Source organism: Taudactylus pleione, unplaced genomic scaffold (genome assembly GCF_031769625.1).
Source record: "Taudactylus pleione unplaced genomic scaffold, aTauple2 ptg000524l, whole genome shotgun sequence".
NCBI lineage: Eukaryota > Metazoa > Chordata > Amphibia > Anura > Myobatrachidae > Taudactylus > Taudactylus pleione.
In genome coordinates, this window is record NW_028284926.1 from 926,092 (window position 1) to 946,373 (window position 20,282).

General features: G+C 45.9%; 1 protein-coding gene across 1 annotated transcript in view; it reads left to right on the forward strand.

The window, feature by feature from the left end:
- The window catches only part of TMEM74 (transmembrane protein 74), a 50,484-nt gene extending 32,775 nt beyond the window's left edge, over positions 1-17,709 (forward strand). The window contains exon 2 of the mRNA XM_088450782.1: positions 13,926-17,709. Coding sequence (XP_088306908.1) covers positions 13,975-14,790 — 816 coding nt within the window. The 5' untranslated portion in view covers positions 13,926-13,974 and the 3' untranslated portion in view covers positions 14,791-17,709. The remainder of the gene's footprint in view (positions 1-13,925) is intronic.
- The last annotated feature ends 2,573 nt before the right edge of the window (positions 17,710-20,282 follow it).

The following is a 20,282-nucleotide window of genomic DNA, read 5'->3' on the forward strand; positions in this document are numbered from 1 at the left end:
ACGGATTTGAAGGGGGCTCTTCATGCAGCCCCTCCCCCGGCCCAGAATCCTAAGTTGGGATGAAAGGGGCTGTTGGGGGGATCCTGGAGCCCACAGCTGCAGATGCTGCACTCATATCTGCACAGGATATAGGGTAGGGGCAGCGGGCAATCAGTACGGAGGTGGGTCACCTTACTGTAGCTGTGGCGGCCTGTTGGTGTAGGGGCAGAGCGAGGGGACACTTCGGCAGCAGGGAGTCAAGATGGAGGTGACCCGGCATATGTATTGGATAATGCGATTCATTTGCTGGAGAAAACCTGCTCTGTGAATTGCATTAAGCAGAGTAAAACCCCATGTTTACCACAAAACCGGGCTCTTCTCTGCTCGAAGAATAGACCCCCATAGTTATGGTAATCTTATTGAATAGTCTACTGTATCAAACGGGGTATGCAGTCACCATGTCTCTGTTCACTGCAGTATGTCGGTTGTAAATCAATATGTCAATGTTGATACCTGCAAAATGTCGACTTTGACAGAATGTTGACAACGGAAATGTCAACATTTTCAAAATATCAACATTTCAGTAAGGGTTATAGTTGGCGTTAGGGTTAGGGTCAGTTCAAGGCTGGAATCCTCAGAAAGTGGGGGCCCCAAAATAAGATGGGGTCCTCCTACTGATTAACTACCAGCCTTAGACTAAAATTCTAGACCTATTCCCTGGACCCCCTGAACACCACAATGTTTATTGCCCCTAGTTTCCCATACCAGCCCAGGCTGAGAGATCCGGGACTCGTTATGGATTTAGGGGGGCACAATTTTTTTTATTTCTCTTTATTTGCATTTAAAGCTAATGAAGCCTGCACAGATCCCAGTGATCTTTGCAGTGCCTCTATTTGGATGAGTTTGCCGTTATATTTTAACTTCTATTTGCTATCAACCTGAAAGACCACAACCAATGGCATTTAGAGCCGCAAAAACCGACTGACATCAACGGCGGGTTTCAAATGAGGCTGAAACCCGAAAGATGATAAATAGTTGTTTTTTTTACAGCAACTCAACAGCAGGGACATGCAGTCAGGGTGGACAGGGGAGGTGTCATACTCCTGGGATTTAATATAAAAATTATTAGATTAATATAGAGAAGATATTTATAATTTATAAACATCTTCTTCGTTTATTGTAATCACTTTTATAGTTAACACTCACCAGCTTTGTGGGGCTCCCTGGTACTGCGGGGAGATGAGAGATGAGACCGCAATAGCTCAGCCTCTATTCTGTATAGTCAGACACTGCTTGCAGAGGTGGGGGCGGGGCCACACGACCGGCTGTAAGCTGCACAGAAAGAGAGCTAATAGAGGCATGCCTCTGAGTATGGGGGGCGTGCCTTGAACACTGATGGACACCTTGGATGTGTCATGTGACCGGGAAGTGCACTGCATTGTTTAGAGATCGGAGCTCAGTCAGCAGCAGCGAGAGAAGACACAGTGATGCACGTAGGAGAATCAATAGACACTGAAGCTTAGTGTAGTGAGAGTTACAGTGAGTAGGGGGTGAGACAGGCTCCTAGCACTCAGACCCATCTCCATGTGTGCCTCCCCAGCCATTGACCTCACTGCACGTCATTGCTCAACAGTGATAGATGTCGTTGTCCTTCGATTTTTGCATAGAACCAAAACCGACCTTTAATAAAATTACCCCCTGCTCTCAAAAGTCTCTTTTGAACATTTACTGGTGTTATGGCTGCAGTGGGCTGCAGGGGACACAGAAATTAAAAACCATCTCCTCCTACATTAGCTGGCAAAGATTTATTCCCTAGTTCTTTATATACAATTACATATGTGTCATCACCTACTGGTTGTCTTTAAACGATATGGCGCTAGCATTGCAGATGCAGTGAAACACCCCTCACACTAGAGGTCCGAGGGGGTCTATTTACTAAGCAGTATTAGGAGACAGACTGAAAAATGATAAGGTGCCAGTCAATCAGCTCCCAACTGTCATTTTTGAAACACAGCCTGTGAGATGACAGTTGGGAGCTGAGTGGCTGGCACCTTATCACTTTCTTATCACTTTTCACTCTTTCTCCTAACACTGCTTAGTAAATAGACCCCTGAGACTTTTACCACACAGGATGGGGAGGCATGATGATGTGATTTGCTCTTTTTGTGTCGTCCCAGCCCTGCCACCAGCTGTGAAATGCCACGATTTGCACATCTTGAAGCAGAGGTATGGGTTATGATGACACGGTTGGCAGCAAGGCCACATCATCAAGCCCCTGGACCATCCACTATACTGGAGAAGTAGACATGATCTGGGAGGCTGATCTGCTTTCCTGAGATTCAGGGACAAGTCCCCAGAATTCAGAAGACTACCGGGAGAGTTGGCAATTATGAAATAGGTTAAGTCATCCTTTCAGACGAAACAGTTCACTAGTGGTCTATCTCCGCCACACGAAGGGAGGTATTAATTGGGCGCAGGGTTTTTAACCGCAAAAAAAACCTTGTAGACTAAGCGCCCAATTTTGGATTACCTGGCTCCTGATACCGGCGGTATCCAATTTAAAAAAATTAGGGTTGTCTGCTTCAAAAACCCAGCGGGGTGAGATAAAACAAAAAAAAATAAGATACTTACCGGTCTGGTGGTCTCTGCAGCTCCCGGTCATCTCCCCTCCATTTTTGCACTGGGGAGGGGGCTGCTGGGAGGCGAGAGGGTTGCTGGGAGATATCACACACATCCGGGGGTCACACACTTATACTTACGCACACTGAAACATACTACACACACTCACACACATACTTGCACCATACTTACCGACATTTCACTGCCTCCTTCCGGGAGGGAGCTGTCGGGCTTTCTCGGTCGGGGGCAGGCCATGGCAAAAGGGGGCGCAGCCAGACAATGACACATATTTGGGGCGGTGCATGGGGGTGTGGCATTGCGATTGCGTCATCATGGCTCCATCCCCTCTTCACAAGGCCGTTATTAATGGCATTGTGAGGCAGGGGGCGGGGCCGTGATGACGCGATTCAGCGTGAATTGCGTCACCGGCCCCTCCGCTGCCGGGATTTATACTGTAAGTGCAGGGGGAGGCTTGCCTGCCTTTCTGTGGGGCGGGGAGTGGCACCCGATTTTCGGGAGCCTCCCGGCTGAATCAGGAGGGTAGGCATGTATGACTTGCACACACTCACACATAGTACACACACTCACACATACTACACACACACACACATACTTACACACATGCTGCTGCAGAAGACCAGATAGTGGAGGAAAAAGACATCGCTTCGGAAGGGGCATTCCCGACCATTTTCCCTAAAAATATGGCTTTTACGAAAAATTTGTCGTGTTCTGGGGCTACAAGAATGAAACCCCCCCCTGTCGCTCAAAAAATTAAAAACCCTGCAATTAATTGAATAGTAAAATACTTGCACCTGCAGGAAAAACACTGCAGGTGCGGGTTTTCTGTTATTCTGGCACCTCTGTGAAGTCATGCTTAATGAATATTGGGTCACCCCTGTGAGTAGACCCATGGCGGTCGGTGCACTTTTATTCTAGCAGAGCGCTTACTCTTTCCATCTGTTCCTTGATTCCTTCAGATTATGACTCTAATTACAGCTCAAGCTCGTCCTAAATCTGCCAGGGAACATCTAGCTGGAGGTAAACAGACCACTTTTATCATTTTTTGAGAATGAGCCAAGACTCGTTACAATGGATCTGTGCACAGAGTGAGTTGGCAGGGAAGTATCCTGTGACAGAGAGCTATTCTGTGGCCGGGTGTTCCTGTAGACGTTATATTGGCTGACATCGCAGGGGGAGATAAAAATAGAACATTACACCACAGCGCTGACACTGAGCCTATGGCAGGAAGGGTACCAGATACAACAGGGGCGGGCATCGCGCAGCACTCCAGCTGCTGTGAAACTACATATCCCAGCATGCCCTGCCGCAGATCTGCTGTTAGGGCATGTTAATACTCTGGCAAGGCATGCTGGCATGTGTAGTCCCACAGAAGCTGGAGTGGTAGAGGTTGCCTATGGCTGAAATACAATGAGTAGAAAATGTATCAGAGCAGCAGTAATTTGATGTCATTGACATTCTAAATTATTATCATTATATTACTTAATTTAAGATAAATATTTTTTAAAACCTCTAATGCATATTTTCAGACTTCCTAGCTGCCCCCTCCGGGAGCAGCCATGCGGTAACCCGATTAGCGTCATTTTGGCCACGCCCCCTGCTTCACACTGCTGGTTATTGTGTAGTGGGGGCGGGGTCAATATGACGCGATCGTGCTCCACCCACAAATGCTGGGTAAGATGTCCGGTCATGCCCCTCTATGCCGGCCATGCGCCCCCTGCTATGCCGAACTGGTTGCTCCCTCCCGGAATGGGCAGCCAGAATGTCGGCAAACATGCCCCAGATCTGACCTCCTCCATCCCCAGACCCTTCCACTTCCACCTAGCCCCACACCCCACAGTGCCGACCTGACTGTCTCCTCCCGCAGGAGGCATCCATAATATTGGCAAGTATGACCCATTGCCAGGGAGGAATACTATGGTTACTGCACCTCTCCCAGTAAACTTTGCTTTATATAGCCCATAGGCTACAATGGCTTTAGGTGGCATTAGTTACCGGGGCCAAGCTTGGTAAATCTCATAATTACAGTTAGTGGCCCCGTAGACACCTATAGGGGCTGCTATGGCCATCAGAGATGAGGAGCAGCAGCAATCATCTCTAGTATCGGACCCTATATACATTCAGAGGACTCTTTACATTTGTGGGTAATGATCAGAAAACGGGTGATATCGGGTGATATCCCGCAAATTTAATTTTTATAAACAGGGCCCTTTAAATCCGTCTATTAATAATTAAGCTATTTGTACATCTTTGTTAATATTTTTTTTTCCACTTTCTAATGGTCATAATAAATAATATTAATGACCGGCTTCTCTGCAGCGTGTACCGTAATTGTGTTCCGGAGTGATAAGTAACTGAGAGTAGTCTTAAGTGATAAAGCAGAAACCGTGGGTGGGAAGGGGAAGCGCTGACTACCTTGGATTTATATACACGTGATACAGCTCAGATTCCCCCTGCAGACGAGCCGGCGTGCTCACAGTAGGTAAGGGAACTTTATTTTAGCCATAAGTGTCAGTGAAAGCTGCTGCGTTTCTAGATGCAGAACCGTACTTTCCGACCTTGCTGCCCTCTCCTCCAGGAGGAGACAGCCAGGTCAGCAAGGTGGGGGCGAGGTGGCCGTGAAAGGGGGCGTGGAGGCACAATTCTGTTATCGTGACCCCCTCCCCTGCTATCCTGTGCTGAGAAAACAGGCATCGTATAGCGGGGGCAGGGCTGCGATGACTTGATTCACTGCGAATCGCGTCATCGTCCCTCCCCCGTACCGCCCACTTGTGCTCTGTTAGTGTAGACGGGGGAGGGGAGACTGCAGGTGGGTGCGGGCGGTGGAGGAGGATGCAGGAGACTTGCTTACATTTTTGGGTGGCCCGGGAGATCTACACGATTTTTGGGAGCCAGGGGGGCCATTCCGGGAGAGTAGGCAGGTACAGGTATGTACAGAGCCGCATCCACAGAGGTCACATTCAGATGGAGAAACTGCACCTGCCATAGGTCTATGGTGCATGGCGAGATGGTGCGCCAATGGTGGATTGTCTAGAACCACGGGGGTGGTGTTACAACGTGCACGGGCACTGACAGTGGGCGTGTCAGGGTTTGCACATGCTAGGCACAAGGTAAAGGCTGAAACTCTCATTTGCATATTATCACACCCGCGATTCCGATAACAGATGCTAGACCGGACGCTCCACCTCCATCTCTGAATCAGGCCCTTAATGTTCATTTTATAGTTCTTTCGGCTACAGGTGGACGCGGCCAAGGGGGTGTCTTTTTGGCGGCCGCCCCTCTGCAAATTTATGCCAATGCTGCTACAAATCCCTTCCCTGATGTACAGCCCTGCAGCTGAATGTGCCAGGACTGAGACGCCCACTATGAGCATTTGCAGGGTATGCGGTCAGGAAGCCGGCGGTCGAAATGCCGACCACCGGCTTTCCGACTAATGATAGGCGTCGAAATCCCGACGCCTATCATTATCTCCACGCCGAAATTCTGACGCACAGCATACCGAACGAAGGTAAACTGGGCGTCGGGAGCGGATAGCCGCAGGGGGGTAGATTAGGTTTTGGGGCTCCCGGGAGGCACCACCCCGAGAGGGTCAGGGTTAGGCTAGGGGAAGAGGGGGTTAGGGTTAGGCACCCCCCGGGAGGGTTCGTTTAGGGTGTGGGGAGGGGGGTTAGGTTTAGGCACCCCTTGGGGGAGGTTAGGGTTAGGCCCTATGGGGAGAGGTTAGGGTTGGGGGGGAAGGGTTAGGGTGGGAGGGGAGGGTTAGCTTAAATACTTACCCTGTCGGGATCCTCATTCTTCTGCCTTCGGGCGTCGGTATTACATCCACCGGGCTTTAGTCCGGCAGTATGTCATACCGATTCCCATTTGCAGATGATGCAATACCGCCTGGTGCATCTTTAGACGAAACTCGAACAATTACGCATCTGTGCATGCAAACACTTCAGCGCCACACCCCCATATCACGCCGATAGGGCGGACTATCTCCGTGCGTCGGTTTAGCCGTCGCCCAGGAAAGCCCCCTGCGCTGTGGCAAGACCTCTCTGATACCGTGTGTCTCAATCGCAACAGCGCCAGTTGTTAGGGAGCACCTTATAATCTAGGAAATAGTCTATAAACAGCTGTTTTATTATCTGAACACTTGACAGAGAGAGATAATGATTTATCATATAATTAACCGATAGGAAGATATTGTTCAAAGAAAATGGCTTTCCTAGCAGTCTAGGTTGCTGACCGTTTGCCTGATTCAGCAGCGATCACAAATGCAACTGCGTACGTAGATCAGGCGATTGTTTGCCATCGCGCATGCGTATAAGCCGCGCTGCGATCGCACTGCGACTACGGACGCACAGAGGAATCCATCACAGGGGGGGGTGACGGGGAAGTGGTCGGAGCAAAGCATTTCATGGGCATTTCATGGGCGTGCATAAATTAGCCACTGCGATTGGATACACAGCTTGAGTACTCACTGCGTCTGATGAGACTTGCAGTGTCTGCAGCTGGTCAGACCTGGTGTAAATATGCGTGAGGGGCCGATGTGTACGCAGGAATGCCAGGTAGTACGGATGTGAGACGGCAGCAGTGGGCATCTCTATGCCGCCTGAGCTGTGGCGGGCATTAGCATACTTTCGCAGCTGCATTCCGTGCGAATTTGCAGCTGCATACTTCATAGCGATCCTTACTGAATATGTAACGCTGGTATAAAATTCCTATGAGAGATGTGCGGTGTTTTGGTTTTGGATTTGGATAAAAATCTATTAAAAATATCGATAAAGTTTTTAAATCCGAGTTCCAAACCGGCAACAGATTCGAACCGGGTCACAAAAGTGAATCCTTGACCCTGTTCTTCTCGGATCCCCTAAATTCTGGTGTATTTACTTTTCGGGAATCCGGACCCTCACATCTGTAATTCAGATATTTATTAGGATGGAAAAGCTGCATATTATCAAATTACTAAGCTCTAATTATTTTTAAGACTAGTTTTCTTTGCCCTTTTTTATGCTCTTCCTCCAAACAACCAGAATCATTGTTAAGCTCTAATTGTTCTTCAAGGGGTTTGGCTCGTACATTGCGACACCACGGTTATATTGCACGGTTTACTGTGGCGCATGCGTGAGCATATTGATAAAGGAACATTTGTGGATGTTTTTACACTCACTCCTAAATCCAAGAAAGATTTTCTGGCGCAAGGGCGGAATTGGTGAAAAAGCATTTTAGGTCTTCTCTTGGCTGGTGGGAATGTATACATTTCTGAGTGCTATTTTGGACCAAGCCTGTGGAACATCCTTATGTGCTGAAATATTGGCACATGATATATAGGTCATTTATTGAGAGGAAACTTCCTATGTGGCTTATTTATGACAAGGAATTCCGTAGGAAGCAATTGGGATTGGCCATCATAGGTGTTGGGTGTAAGGACATCAAGGTCTGGCTGAATACGGTTTAACCCAGCCATAATCGGGGATCACTCTCTCTACAACACCATGGAAGGTCAATGCTGATTCTTATTTTGCTGTGGGAGGTTTGCAAGGGCGTTGTTATGCTTTTAATGGATCTGTCTTTCGACTCGGTGCTTTCAGCATGTTTGTCTCTGGAGCGGGTAACAGCATCAAAAGATTGTGTCAAGGCAGGAGATACCACACCTTCCGAGAGGGGTGGTTCCAAATATGGTGCCATCCCCTATCTACCTTGGGCCATTGTGCAGCTGTCTTGCTATGTACCCAGATAGGAGCAAGGTGGAATTTTACTGTTGGGTATTTTGAAGGGCTACCACCTCCCAATTTGAGGTCAGGTATCTCCAGGTACACCTCAAAATGTATGGTCTGCTTTTGATCTGCCATATACTGTATCATTTGGGAGCACATGATGAAAGAGGTAGCTTTTGGGCAGATTGACAGCCCTATTTTATCCCCTCCATTGGCGGACCTTTTGCCATCTCCATTTGGGGGCCATCACTAAGAAAGCCCAAGGTAAATATCAGCTGATGCTAAAGCTTTCTTTTCCCATTGGAAGATTCGCCAATGACACAATCCTGGCGGAATTAGCTAGTGTCAAGTACCAGTCATTTGACAATGCATAAGAACCATCACATCTTTTGGCAATGCCGTTCTGCTTGCAAACATTGATGTTGAATCGGCTTTCCACCTTTTATCTCTACACATGGATTCTTTTCGTTTTTAAGGGGTTTTATTTAGAGGGTGAATTTTTCATAGGCAAGTGCTTGCCTATGTGATGTTTCACATCCTGTTCATTCTTCAATCAATTTAGCACATTCCTTCAATGGTGTGTGCCCTGCTGGTGCTGGAGAAGATTTGTTTATTTATTAAGTTTCTTATATAGCGCAGCATATTCCGTTGCGCTTTACAAATTGAATCAACATTAATAGAACAAGACTGGGTTTTAAAAGACAGACATAAGGGTAAGAGGGTCCTGATTGCAAGTTTACATTCTATAGGGATTTAGGTGTTGATACACAAGGATAGGTGTTACATATTGCAAATTGGTCCTTCCCGATTGCAGAGGTTCTTGGTGAGCTGTATGATCCAGTCACACTGGAAAGTTGGCCTGGGGTCAGGAGGATGTGAAATTGAAGAGAGAGAAAATGTGATATGTGCAAAGTATAAGAAGGGATTTAGATTGGGAAGCTATAAAGGTTATGTGGGCGGTTCTGGAATCTGATAAGCTTGTCGGAAGAGGTGAGTTTTCGGAGAACGCTTGAATGTTTGGAGACTAGCGGAAAGTCTTATTGTACGTGGGAGGGCATTCCACAGGGTGGGTGCAGCCCAAAAAAAGTCCTGTAACCTTGCATGGGAACAAGTAATGTGTAAGGCGGAGATGTCGTGTTGGAAGATATTTTGAGATAAGTGAAGAGATGTATGTTGGTGTGGTTTGGTTAATAGCTTTATGTGTGAGTGTAAGTATTTTATATTGAATACGGTAGAAGACCGGCAGCCAATGGAGGGACTGACAGAGCTGGTCAGCATACAATAAACGTTTGGAGCGGAAGATCAGCCTCACAGCTGCATTCAAAATGGATTATAGTGGCAAGGGTCTGTTTTTGGGAAGACCAGTTAGGAGACTATTGCAATAGTCAATGCGGGAAATAATGAGTGCATGAATTAGAGTTTTTGCAGTGTCTTTTGTATAAGATATGGATATGTTTTATAGATGTATGTAACAGGATTTAGAGACCAATTGAATGTGGGGAACAAAAGACAGTTCAGAGTCAAGGATGACACTTAGGCAGCGAGCTTGTGAGGTGGGGTTGATTTTCGAGTTGTCGACAGTAATAGAGATATCAGGTTGGTAACTACTATTGTCTGGTGGAAATATAATTAATTCTGTTTTGGATATATTAAGTTTGTTGTGACATTCAGTGACACGGACCACCACAGATGATGAAAAATCGGGGGAGGATAGGTAGATTTGAGTATCGTCCGCATACAGATGATACTGAAAACCAAAAGAGCTGATTAGTTTGCCAAGAGAGGTGGTATAGATGTGGAGGATCACAGAAGGTTTGACTAGGAAGGAACTTACTCCTTGAACTTTTCCCGATTTTGTGACCCTTGAGCCCAGGGACCCTCTGTTCCTATGAGGCTGCTTGGCATGGATGGGAACAATATCGCTTCTGTTGATGCACTATTTTATCTGGTCCTCATTTGTTGTGCATCAATCATTATCTGCAATGTGTAAGTGCCTTGCGGGTGTAACATTCTTATTGAATCTGCTTGGATGCCCTGAACCGACGAGGAGTTATTTGGTTTCTTTTGGTCATTAATGGAAAGTGCTTAGATTATTCTTGCAGACGGATTCCCTTTAACTAAATTCAAATTTGGTCAGGTTTTCAAACTGTGGGCCTCCTTTTTGCATGAGTTTGGTACCCATTCATTCCAAATTGGGACTGCAGCTGCATCTGTTTTTGCCCGATCAGAGATTCAAGCTCCTGGCCGGTGGAAGTCTTCTGCTTTTCGTCATTATGTGCGGCCGGGTAAAGTGATTCCTAGCACTTCTTCAGCATGCTGACCAGAGGTTTAGACTACTCTCTGCTATGCAGGGGTCTGTGAGGGATTTTATTTTTCTTATGGAGGCATCAAGTCATTTATTTTAAATTCAAAATCTCATAGAAAAGATCCTAGTAGGATTTTTATTTTTACCTCTAGTCTGGTTACCATGCTTGTGTATGTCACTAACCTCATGTTTGTGTTGGTTTTTCTTTTTTGTCTGTTTGCTGATGTAGGTGTTTTGTTGTAACTGGTTTTCTGGTACGATGTTTAATCATTTTTCTGTTTGGCTTTTACAGGATTTTTCTATGATAGGCCCATTTGACTAATTGACCATTCATTTCTTTATATGGCTGTCCAATCATTTGCAGCTCATGATACTAATTACTTTGTTTTAGTTCATCAAGTTTGTTGGCTTGGGTTTCGGGCATGTTTTTGGGATGAGATGAAGGGGGTTTCTTTGATACTGTGCGGAGGTTTGATCAGCCTAAAGTACATCTTGTCTGGAATTGTTCACTTGGAATACCTTACCGTAAGTGGCGTTTCTCCAAACCAGGTATGGTGATAGAAGAGGCCAGGCAAAAGGTGAATTCTGCAGTGGCCCGTTTCATGCTGTCAATTGGTGGTGTGGTGGTAGTGCATAGTATGATCAGATTCAAGGACACGCATCTGTTTAGGCCTGATTGTGTGTATTTGATGGGTGAGGGGTTGTTTTTGTTTGTGGAGACTTTGTTCATAAAGCTTTTGGAGTTGGTTTAGTTTAGGTTTCCAGTGGCGGGCAGTAGCTTGAGTTGCCTTGCTTTGGCGGAAAGTACGGTAGTTTACTTTTTCTAGAGGGTTGAACTCCAACAAGTGTTTTTGGTATGCATGGCTTGTTGTAGTTGTCCTTTCTTTGTTGAGTGCCACCATACTAAATTTTTGTTCAAACTCTATTATATATTTGATCATTCAAGAATTTGTAATTCAATTGGATAATGTCAAAATAAATTTGACCTAAATTAATTCCAGCTTCTGTAGATGGTGTATTTATTTATTTGTGTTAGAGAAGATTTAGATAAAATTTTAGAGTTGTGATGGATATCAGCCTTTGGGTAGTTTATGGCTTTTCATTTTGTATTTTGAAACCCTTACAGTAAAGTACGCTGTACTCGTACATCCTGATCTGTCAACTTGGTAGATGTTTAACACAGACACAGTACAGTTACAGAAATAAGACATTTGCCGCTAAAAAACTAGTATTGCTCTTTATTGCGTCTCGGTATGCTGTAGCATGCTATAGTGCACCATGCCAGGGTTTTGTTCAGAGCATCACACAATGGACTGGATGTATCATGCATCGTATATTGCATGTGATACATCCAGCCACTTATCTCATACATAAGTCTTTATTACAGCTTTATGCTATTCCTGTCCAAAGAGTTGATCGCGATCTACCTGTAGCTCGCAGAGCTCCTGCCGGTAGTTCGCGACTAACTTGCCTACAGCAACCGGGAACTCTGACCTCTGAAGTGATCAGGGGCTAAGAAAGCCTCTGATCGCTTCAGAAGCCAGCGTTCCCAGTGAGGCACTGCGTGGGTGATGTCATGAGGAGCCTGCGCGTCTGCTGGATCCAGGTAGATCCAGCAGTCAGCGGCAGCGAGGGTGAAAGCAGGAGCGGTGCCCAGCGTGAAATCAGGTAAGTACTGCACAGGGCTGTGGGGCTGTTCTACACTGGGAGGGGGCACCAGTACTGGGGGCACTACTATAGGGGGCACAGCATAAGGGGCATTACTACAGGGGGCACTGCATAATGGGCACAACTACAGGAGGCATTGCATAAGGGGCTCTAATACAGGGTGCACTGCACAAGGGCTCTAATACAGGGGGCACTGCATAATGGGCACTACTACAGGAGGCGCTGTATAATGGGCACAACCACAGGAGGTTGTCGTTTATGGAGTGGTGAACACATCTTAGAGTTGTGGATACTTTTGGTGAACTTTCCTAACATTATTCTGGCGCATAGACACTAATTTGTTTGTATTCATATTTCGTGGAAGGGAAACTATTTGTGAGACTATCCCTCAGTGTCAAGTGCTGCCGAATGTAGAAGCGCCAGTGGTGGTCAACCATTGTTGTTACAACTACAGGAGGCATTGCATAAGGGGCTCTAATACAGGGGGCATTGCATAAGGGGCACTACTACAGGGGGCACTGCAGAATGGGCACAACTACAGGGGGCATTGCACAAGGGGCACAACTACAGGGGTCACTGCATAATGGGCACGGCTACAGGGGGAATTGAATAATGGGTTCTAATACAGGGGGCATTGCATAATGGGCACAACTACAGGGGAGCTGCATAATGGGCACAACTACAGGGGGCATAGCACAAGGGGCACTACTACAGGGGGCATAGCATAAGTGGCACTACTACAGGGGGCATTGAATAAGGAGCACCACTACTGAGGGCATTGCATAAGGGGCACTATTACTTGGGGAATTGCATACGGGGCACTACTACAGTGTTCATTGTATAAGGGGGACTACTACAGGGGGCATTGTATTAGGGGAACTACTACAGTGAGCATTGTGTATAAGGGGCACAACTGTGTGTCGTAACATGAATAAGGGACACTAGTACTGTATGTGGTGTAATGTGAAAATGATTGTGCTGCTGTGTGGCGTAATTTGTATTGGGGATCCTATGTTTGATTTCGGTAGGACAGATCCCACGTCCCTTGCTGTGAGACCACACCCCTTTTTTACATGCCACGCCCCCTTTTAGAGACTCGGTAGATCACGGAAGGTTTTTAGCTTTAACAGTAGATCACAGAGTCCAAAAGTCTGGCCACACCTGCAATAAGAGCTATCCTTTGCTTGTGAGAGCTTTCGAGTTTATGACCCAGGAGTCCTGCGCAAGCCGCTGGGAGGGAGAGGGGCAACGCTATCTAGAGCTGGCATTGCCAATCAGGTTCAATTCAAGCTCCGGAAGGTTTAACTTTTCATAGCTTGGTGCATACCAGAACATCGCAGACCCCTAGCATTCAGTGCAGACTCTGTTATCTGCTGCAGAGCACTTTTATGCATTTGGAGTTTGTTGCAAACCTCCCACAAAGAAAATTATTTGAGGTTTGACTGCATGTTTAGGGTTGATACATCCTGCCCACTATGTGGTGCCAAAACATTAGGTAACTGAGGACGTGTGTACTTGTAAAAAATATTTCAATGGTGAAGATGTTCAGTAGGAAAACTCGTATTATTATATTACATCTATTTTAGAGACAGTGGATGCTTACTTATCATTATCATTTTTCTTTCTTTCATTAGACTCTTGAAAGGCTTGGACTAAGAGTGTTGTGCTATGTAGAAGAATTTTATGGCGTGCATGGAGCTTCATCATATAAACGGACAGCCACAAATACTAGATGAGTGCAACAACGTGGACTGGGGTTACAACGTCAAAGACCCAAAGACCTTCTGTTATGAAAATCATTGTTTGGCTCCTGCCTTGTCACCAGATCAATACGAATCTATTTCTTTAGCAACATCAGATGATGTGCCAGGTCCTAAGCTATCACAAGATGATTATGGCAGAGATAGAAGAAAGGCTTGCTGCGTTGATGAAGTTGAAACTTCTTTTACATATGTCGATGAAAACGTAAACATAGAACATGTGACTCGTCCAATATTCAGGAATGGCCATGGGCACCAACATCACCCCTCTGATCGAGAAATCCAACAAGACAGCACTCATGAAGCCTCTATAATGTCCGATGATGAGGCTACATCAGAGGCCTCCGGGAAGTCTGTAGATTATGGATTCATCAGTGCGGTGACATTTTTGATTACTGGGATTCTTCTCGTCATAATTTCATATCTCGTCCCCAGAGACAGGTCTGATCCAAATTCCATCACAGCTAGAGAAATGGAACAAATCGAGAAGAGGAATGCAATTATTGGAGCACACTTGGATAGGTGTGTGATTGCCGGGCTGTGTCTGCTAACCCTTGGTGGCGTTGTATTGTCAGTTTTATTAATGATATCAATGTGGAAAGGTGACCTCTACAGGAGGAAGGCATTTGCCTCTAAAGACTCTGCCAAACTATATGGATCAATTAATTTTAACCATTCAAAGTCTGCCGGCAATGAGAATACATTGGTGCAGGAAGAAACCATTGACATAGTCAATTAACGCTACCAAATTTTATTTAATTTCTATCAATTGTTTTTGCGAGCGATAGATATATTTGCACTCTGTTGTTGATAAAATTGAACTTGAAGCCAATATCGGAAAGACTACTTAAAGTAATGAGGTGGTGTTTGTATTTTTTAGGATCCTAGAGACCTAGCAAATGTAATAAAGGAAAAAGGCTTAATCTGTATGAAGGAAAGTTATACTTTAAATATTTGTGCCTTCATATGTAACATTTACTACTAGTAACACGAGCAGATACCATAAACTTGCATTGAAATTAGTCATAAAATGTTCGGAACCCAAAAGGACAGACGCACTCTTCATAAATGTCCCAACATTTGCAGGCAGACACTAGGGGGTAAATTTACTAAAGTGAGAGTTTTTATAAGTGAGTTTTAGAAGAAATTTTGCCCATAGCAACCAGTCAGATTCTAGCTATTATCTTCTAGGAGGTGCTAGTTAAATGTTCAGTAGAATCTTATTGGTTGCTATGGGCAACATCGCTTCTAAAATTCACTCCTAAAAACTCTCACTTTAGTAAATTTACCCCTAATAATCTCTTATGGCTGATTACTCAAGAAAATAATGGCATACTGTATATTTAGTTTTGCATTCAACTGACTGTATCATGCATTTGGTTTTGGTATTGATATAATTATTTTAGCCTTACAAATACATATAACCCAGGCTTAAGCAATCTGTGTCTCTCCATCTGTTGGCTGGCAAGGCAAGCTGGGAATAATAGTCTTCAACATTTTAAAAAGCCACAATTTGCCTAACTCTAGGTTTCTTGAACCAGGACTGGCTCCAGGGGTGGGCGCACCCTGTGCCGGCCCCCTATAGAGCGCCCTATCTTAGCGCGCGGCCGAAAATGGGGGCGTGGCCTAATTTCCATAGGCCACGTCCCCTTCATGACGTTATTAGGAGGCGTGTCCGCCTCCAAATAACGTCAGGCTGGGGGGAGCCTCACTAGCTGGGCTTCCCCCAGCCCTCTCCCGTCACTGCATAGATGCCGCGCGTATGCACGCAGCATCCATTCAGAGTCTCCGGGGTCCGGCAGTGGGGGGTCCCCAACCTCCCGATTTAACCACCCGCGGGCCACTTCGGCCCACGGGTGGAACAGCGGGACAGTAATGAAGTCAGGGTGTGTTGGGGAGGGGTGCGCCCTCTATGGGTAGCGCCCCTGTGCGACCGCTCAGGTCAAACACCCTTAGAGCCGGCCCTTATTTGGACATATAAAACAAATATGGCAACTGGTGGACAGATGCTCAGCTCTATATATCCGCAGATAGAGGCCATATCCCTGTTTCTATTCTGCCCACTACAAAAGTGAGTACTGAGGGCATTACTTATAATACACTAACACCTAATTCTGAATAATGTCATTGGTACAGGTCCTGATGTGAGGGTGTAGTGCCCAGGGCCGGATTAATAATGGGGCGGATGGAGCTACAGCTCCAGGCCCACCTTGAAAATAGGCCCTCAGGATCCCCTGCAGTGCAGACAGTGTTGAAAGGAAAAAAAAAGAATTACCTGTCAAGAGTGTCTGCACTGCACTTGAAGGATCCGGAGCACCGACCATTCACCGTCCCCCCTCCCCACATCTGCCTTCCGAAGCTCCATTCCATGGCCAGCCAAATAGTCTCTGCATGCAATCCGAAACCCCGTACCCATGCCAACGAAGCCCCGCCCCCATGTAGTGCTAAAACATCCCCGTGTGTTCCCTAGAAGCTCTGGTCCCCGGGTCATCCCCCAGTGCCCCTACCTGCCTCCCTCGGCAACTGAGTTCTGGGCAGGCGACAGGGGGGGAAAAAGGGGACACATGTACCGGGCCCCGGCCCCCCAGGAATCTCAGTTGCCCAGTTCATGTGTCCTCATTGCAGGGGCACAGTGACGGAGAGGGAGGCCGGGCTGCCGGCAGCCTCGAACAATATAGTCTGCTTTGACCCGGCGCACGACGTCACGCCGCTGGGTCAGAGGAGCCAGGTCCGAGCCGCCAGCATGCTGCAGGTGAGTGGTGCTCTCTCAGGCTTCACACACACCCTGCCTGCATGCTATGCACATACAGTTGATCGGCGCCGCATGACGTCACGCCGCTGGCCGCACCATCAGGCCCAACGTAAGAAGTTAGCTCAGCTCCGTGAAGGCTACTCGAACAATCATGACTGAGCTTATCAAGGAAGTAGTGTACACGTCCAGGAGTCTCAGTGTATCAGTGCAATGCCTCCCTCTGTAAGTGCACTGCCACTGATTTTAATTCATTCTCTGTTACGCCCTGCCCCCTCTTTGCTGTTCCGACCTCCCATCACTCTTTCTAGATGCCCCCCCCCCACTCTCCATCCGTCCACCTTTTACTCAGTCCTGCCACCCTCCCCTTGGCACGTCTCTCAATGCAGTAAAAAATGGTGTACTTTAATCGACATTTACACAGAGGAAAGGGAGTCTCTCCCCAAAATGTTGATTAAAGAACACCATTTTTCGCTGCTTTGTGAGACTCCTTTCTACTATTGCATATATGTATATATGTGTGTAAATAGGCCCTTCATCAATTTCAGCTCCAGGCCCATGTGGACCTTAATCTGGCACTGGTAGTGCCCAATGTCTGTAAAAAGTGCATAACATGCATAGCTTTATAATACTGTAACAGGAATTCTATTCATTTGTTGGTAGCTATTGATACAACACCTGTATATATTTGATTTCTATACATTTGCGATGTAATGAACACTGTGTATATATTGTATTTATACCTTGTATTATTGGCGCCATAGCCTTTTTGTGCCTCATTGGTTGCGGTTTAAACTTGTACTCTGTTGTTACAGTACATGTGTTATGTTACTATACTAATCAGTGGAGCATCCAAAGTGGGTGGGGAGATGGGGTTACTGTAAGACGTTCACACATCCAGCAAGTAAGGGGTTAAAATAAATCTTTGTTTGGACTTATATCTTAGTAAGAGATATTCTGTTGTGTATATACTATGACAGGGCAATATCTGCGCAATGGTAAGGGTGGATTTTCAGACCCTGCAACAAGACAAAATGTACCTGCTGTGAGCAATTTACTAACATAGTACAAGTGTGCAGTAACCTACAACATACAGGGGATTCAGACGTTTTGGGGGAGCTTTCCTTGGATTCTGGGGAGTATATTTACTAAAGTGAGAGTTTTTATGAGAATCTCGTAATTTAGCCCCGCCCCCTAATTAAAATATGCATCACCGAGTCTAATTCCAGCGTGGGGCGGGGGGCTTAATGGCGCAAATTCGACTGGCCCCGCCCCGCCAACTCCACCCACCTGCTTCTCCTCCCCAGGCTTCTCCCGGGGAGGATAAATACGAAGTCGGTATGTATGAACTAGCACCTTCTCGAAGATCATAGCTAGAATTTGATTGGTTGTTACGGGCAACACCTCCACTTCTAAAAACTCTCACTTTAGTAAATAAACCCCCTGGGAGAGGAGAAACCCCTCCAGCATCGTGTTCTGCAGCGAATACCATAGATCTCTGCATTCTGTAGCTGGGATGCCCCTGCTGGTGCTCATGGCATGGGACCGCCTCTCAATGATCTCAAAAAGACAACAGCTACCGTGTGACGTAGACCAAGCAATCAAAAATGTGTTTATTGTCCAATCAGAAATATGCTTTCATTATTCAAGCAGAAATGTGCATTCATTGGCTGGCACATGCTACAGTAGATTGTTGTAAACTAGCTGCTGACTGGTTAATGCACATTTATACTCTTTGTAACTTTTCGATAACTATCCCCCTCTAAGGTAATTTCCTCAGCTGGCGTGCATACATAACAATTGTTATTATTTTTTTAATGTCATATAATAAATAGCACTGTGTGTAAATAGTGTGACACAAAGGGAAAACAATCGTTGGCTTCCCCGCAGTTTTGCACGGTCAAAAACACAATTTTCACAAAATTGCAGACTGGAGTCGGTCAGTGTGTAAGTCCAGGGAAGCTGATTGGATGCGCTGTAAAGCTGGTTGGGTTATGTAGGCTTTGTTATAATATACTTGTACAACACAGGGTTGCCGAGACTTCAGACGGGCTCAGGTGCTGGGGGAGGGGGGCTGCGTGGCCACTGGAGCTGGTGAGGCTACGCCCCCTTGTTGCATACACTAGTATGGTGCGTGCCTTGGGGGCATAATCACGGCATCACGGGGTGTATGGTAATTTTTCCCCGCACTCCCGGGCTCCTACAGATGACTAAATAATCTGTACCGTCCACCTCTCAGCGCCGCTGTGATACATGTAGTTCTTCTTTATCATGATACTTGCAAGATTTTAATTGTTCAGAGTATTACAATAGTGACATTTACTACTTCTTCATATCATTACTTGTGCTATGTTATTAAATAAGCCTTACTATTATATAAGGTAGTCATGGATGTTAGGTCCTATGGGCAAGTGCAGGGGCTACGAGAACGCGTTTCGCATAATCTTGGCACTCCCCATTTTATTAGGAAAGTGGGCGGAATCTAGGAGAGTCACCTACTTTCCTGGGGATCAGAGATAACTCCCCTAAAATTTGAAAGTCTCCTGGACCATCCTGGAGGATAGGCAAACATGCTACTGTATATACAGGTTGAGTCTCCCATATCCAAAATGCTTGGGACGAGGGTTATTTTGGATAACGGAATATTCCGTATTTTGGAATATTTGCATATTATAATGAAATATCTTGGAAATGGGACCCCAATATACACACAGAATGCATGTATGTGTTATATACACCTAATACACACAGCCTGCAGGTAATTTCATACAATATTTTCAATAATTTTGTGGGTCAAGCAATGTTTGTGTACAGAAATGAAATTAATTTATGTTTCACATACACCTTATACACACAGCCTGAAGGTAAGTTTATACAATATATGTAATAATTTGGGCCTTAGACAAAGTTTGTGTACATTGAACCCCCAAAAATCAAAAGTTTCATTATCTCAGTCATGCCAAAATTATTCCGTATTTCGGAATATTTGGATATGGGAGATTCAACCTGTAGTGATATGAAGCACACTGCACTTGCCGACACTCCCAGAACATCCAGGACACTCGCTCATTTTTGGGGGAGTCTCACAGACACCTTCATCCTGATCACTTCCTAGTGATATGGGGGAGGGGAGGGGGCGATGTCATGATCCTCAGGGAAGTTTTACATCTTGGCTATGCCCCCTCTTTGTAGACCTGCGAAATGCATAAATATGCAACGAGGGGGTTATGATGAGAAGCACCCAGCAAACGCCCCCTACAGTGATAAGCTGAGTCTCCTCTTTGGAAGCTGTCCAGGAGTTAGGCACTATAAAGGCAGCAGGTATGATATGAAGAACTATGTAAAGTTAATCTACAGTACATACAGAGGAGGCAGAAGAATTTGAAAGTCAACCTGTCAATTCATTATGAACTAGTGATACCATTGAGGCATTGGGCACAAGTCCCTTCTGAATTGCTAGGCTCCATTAATAAGCGCAGTGG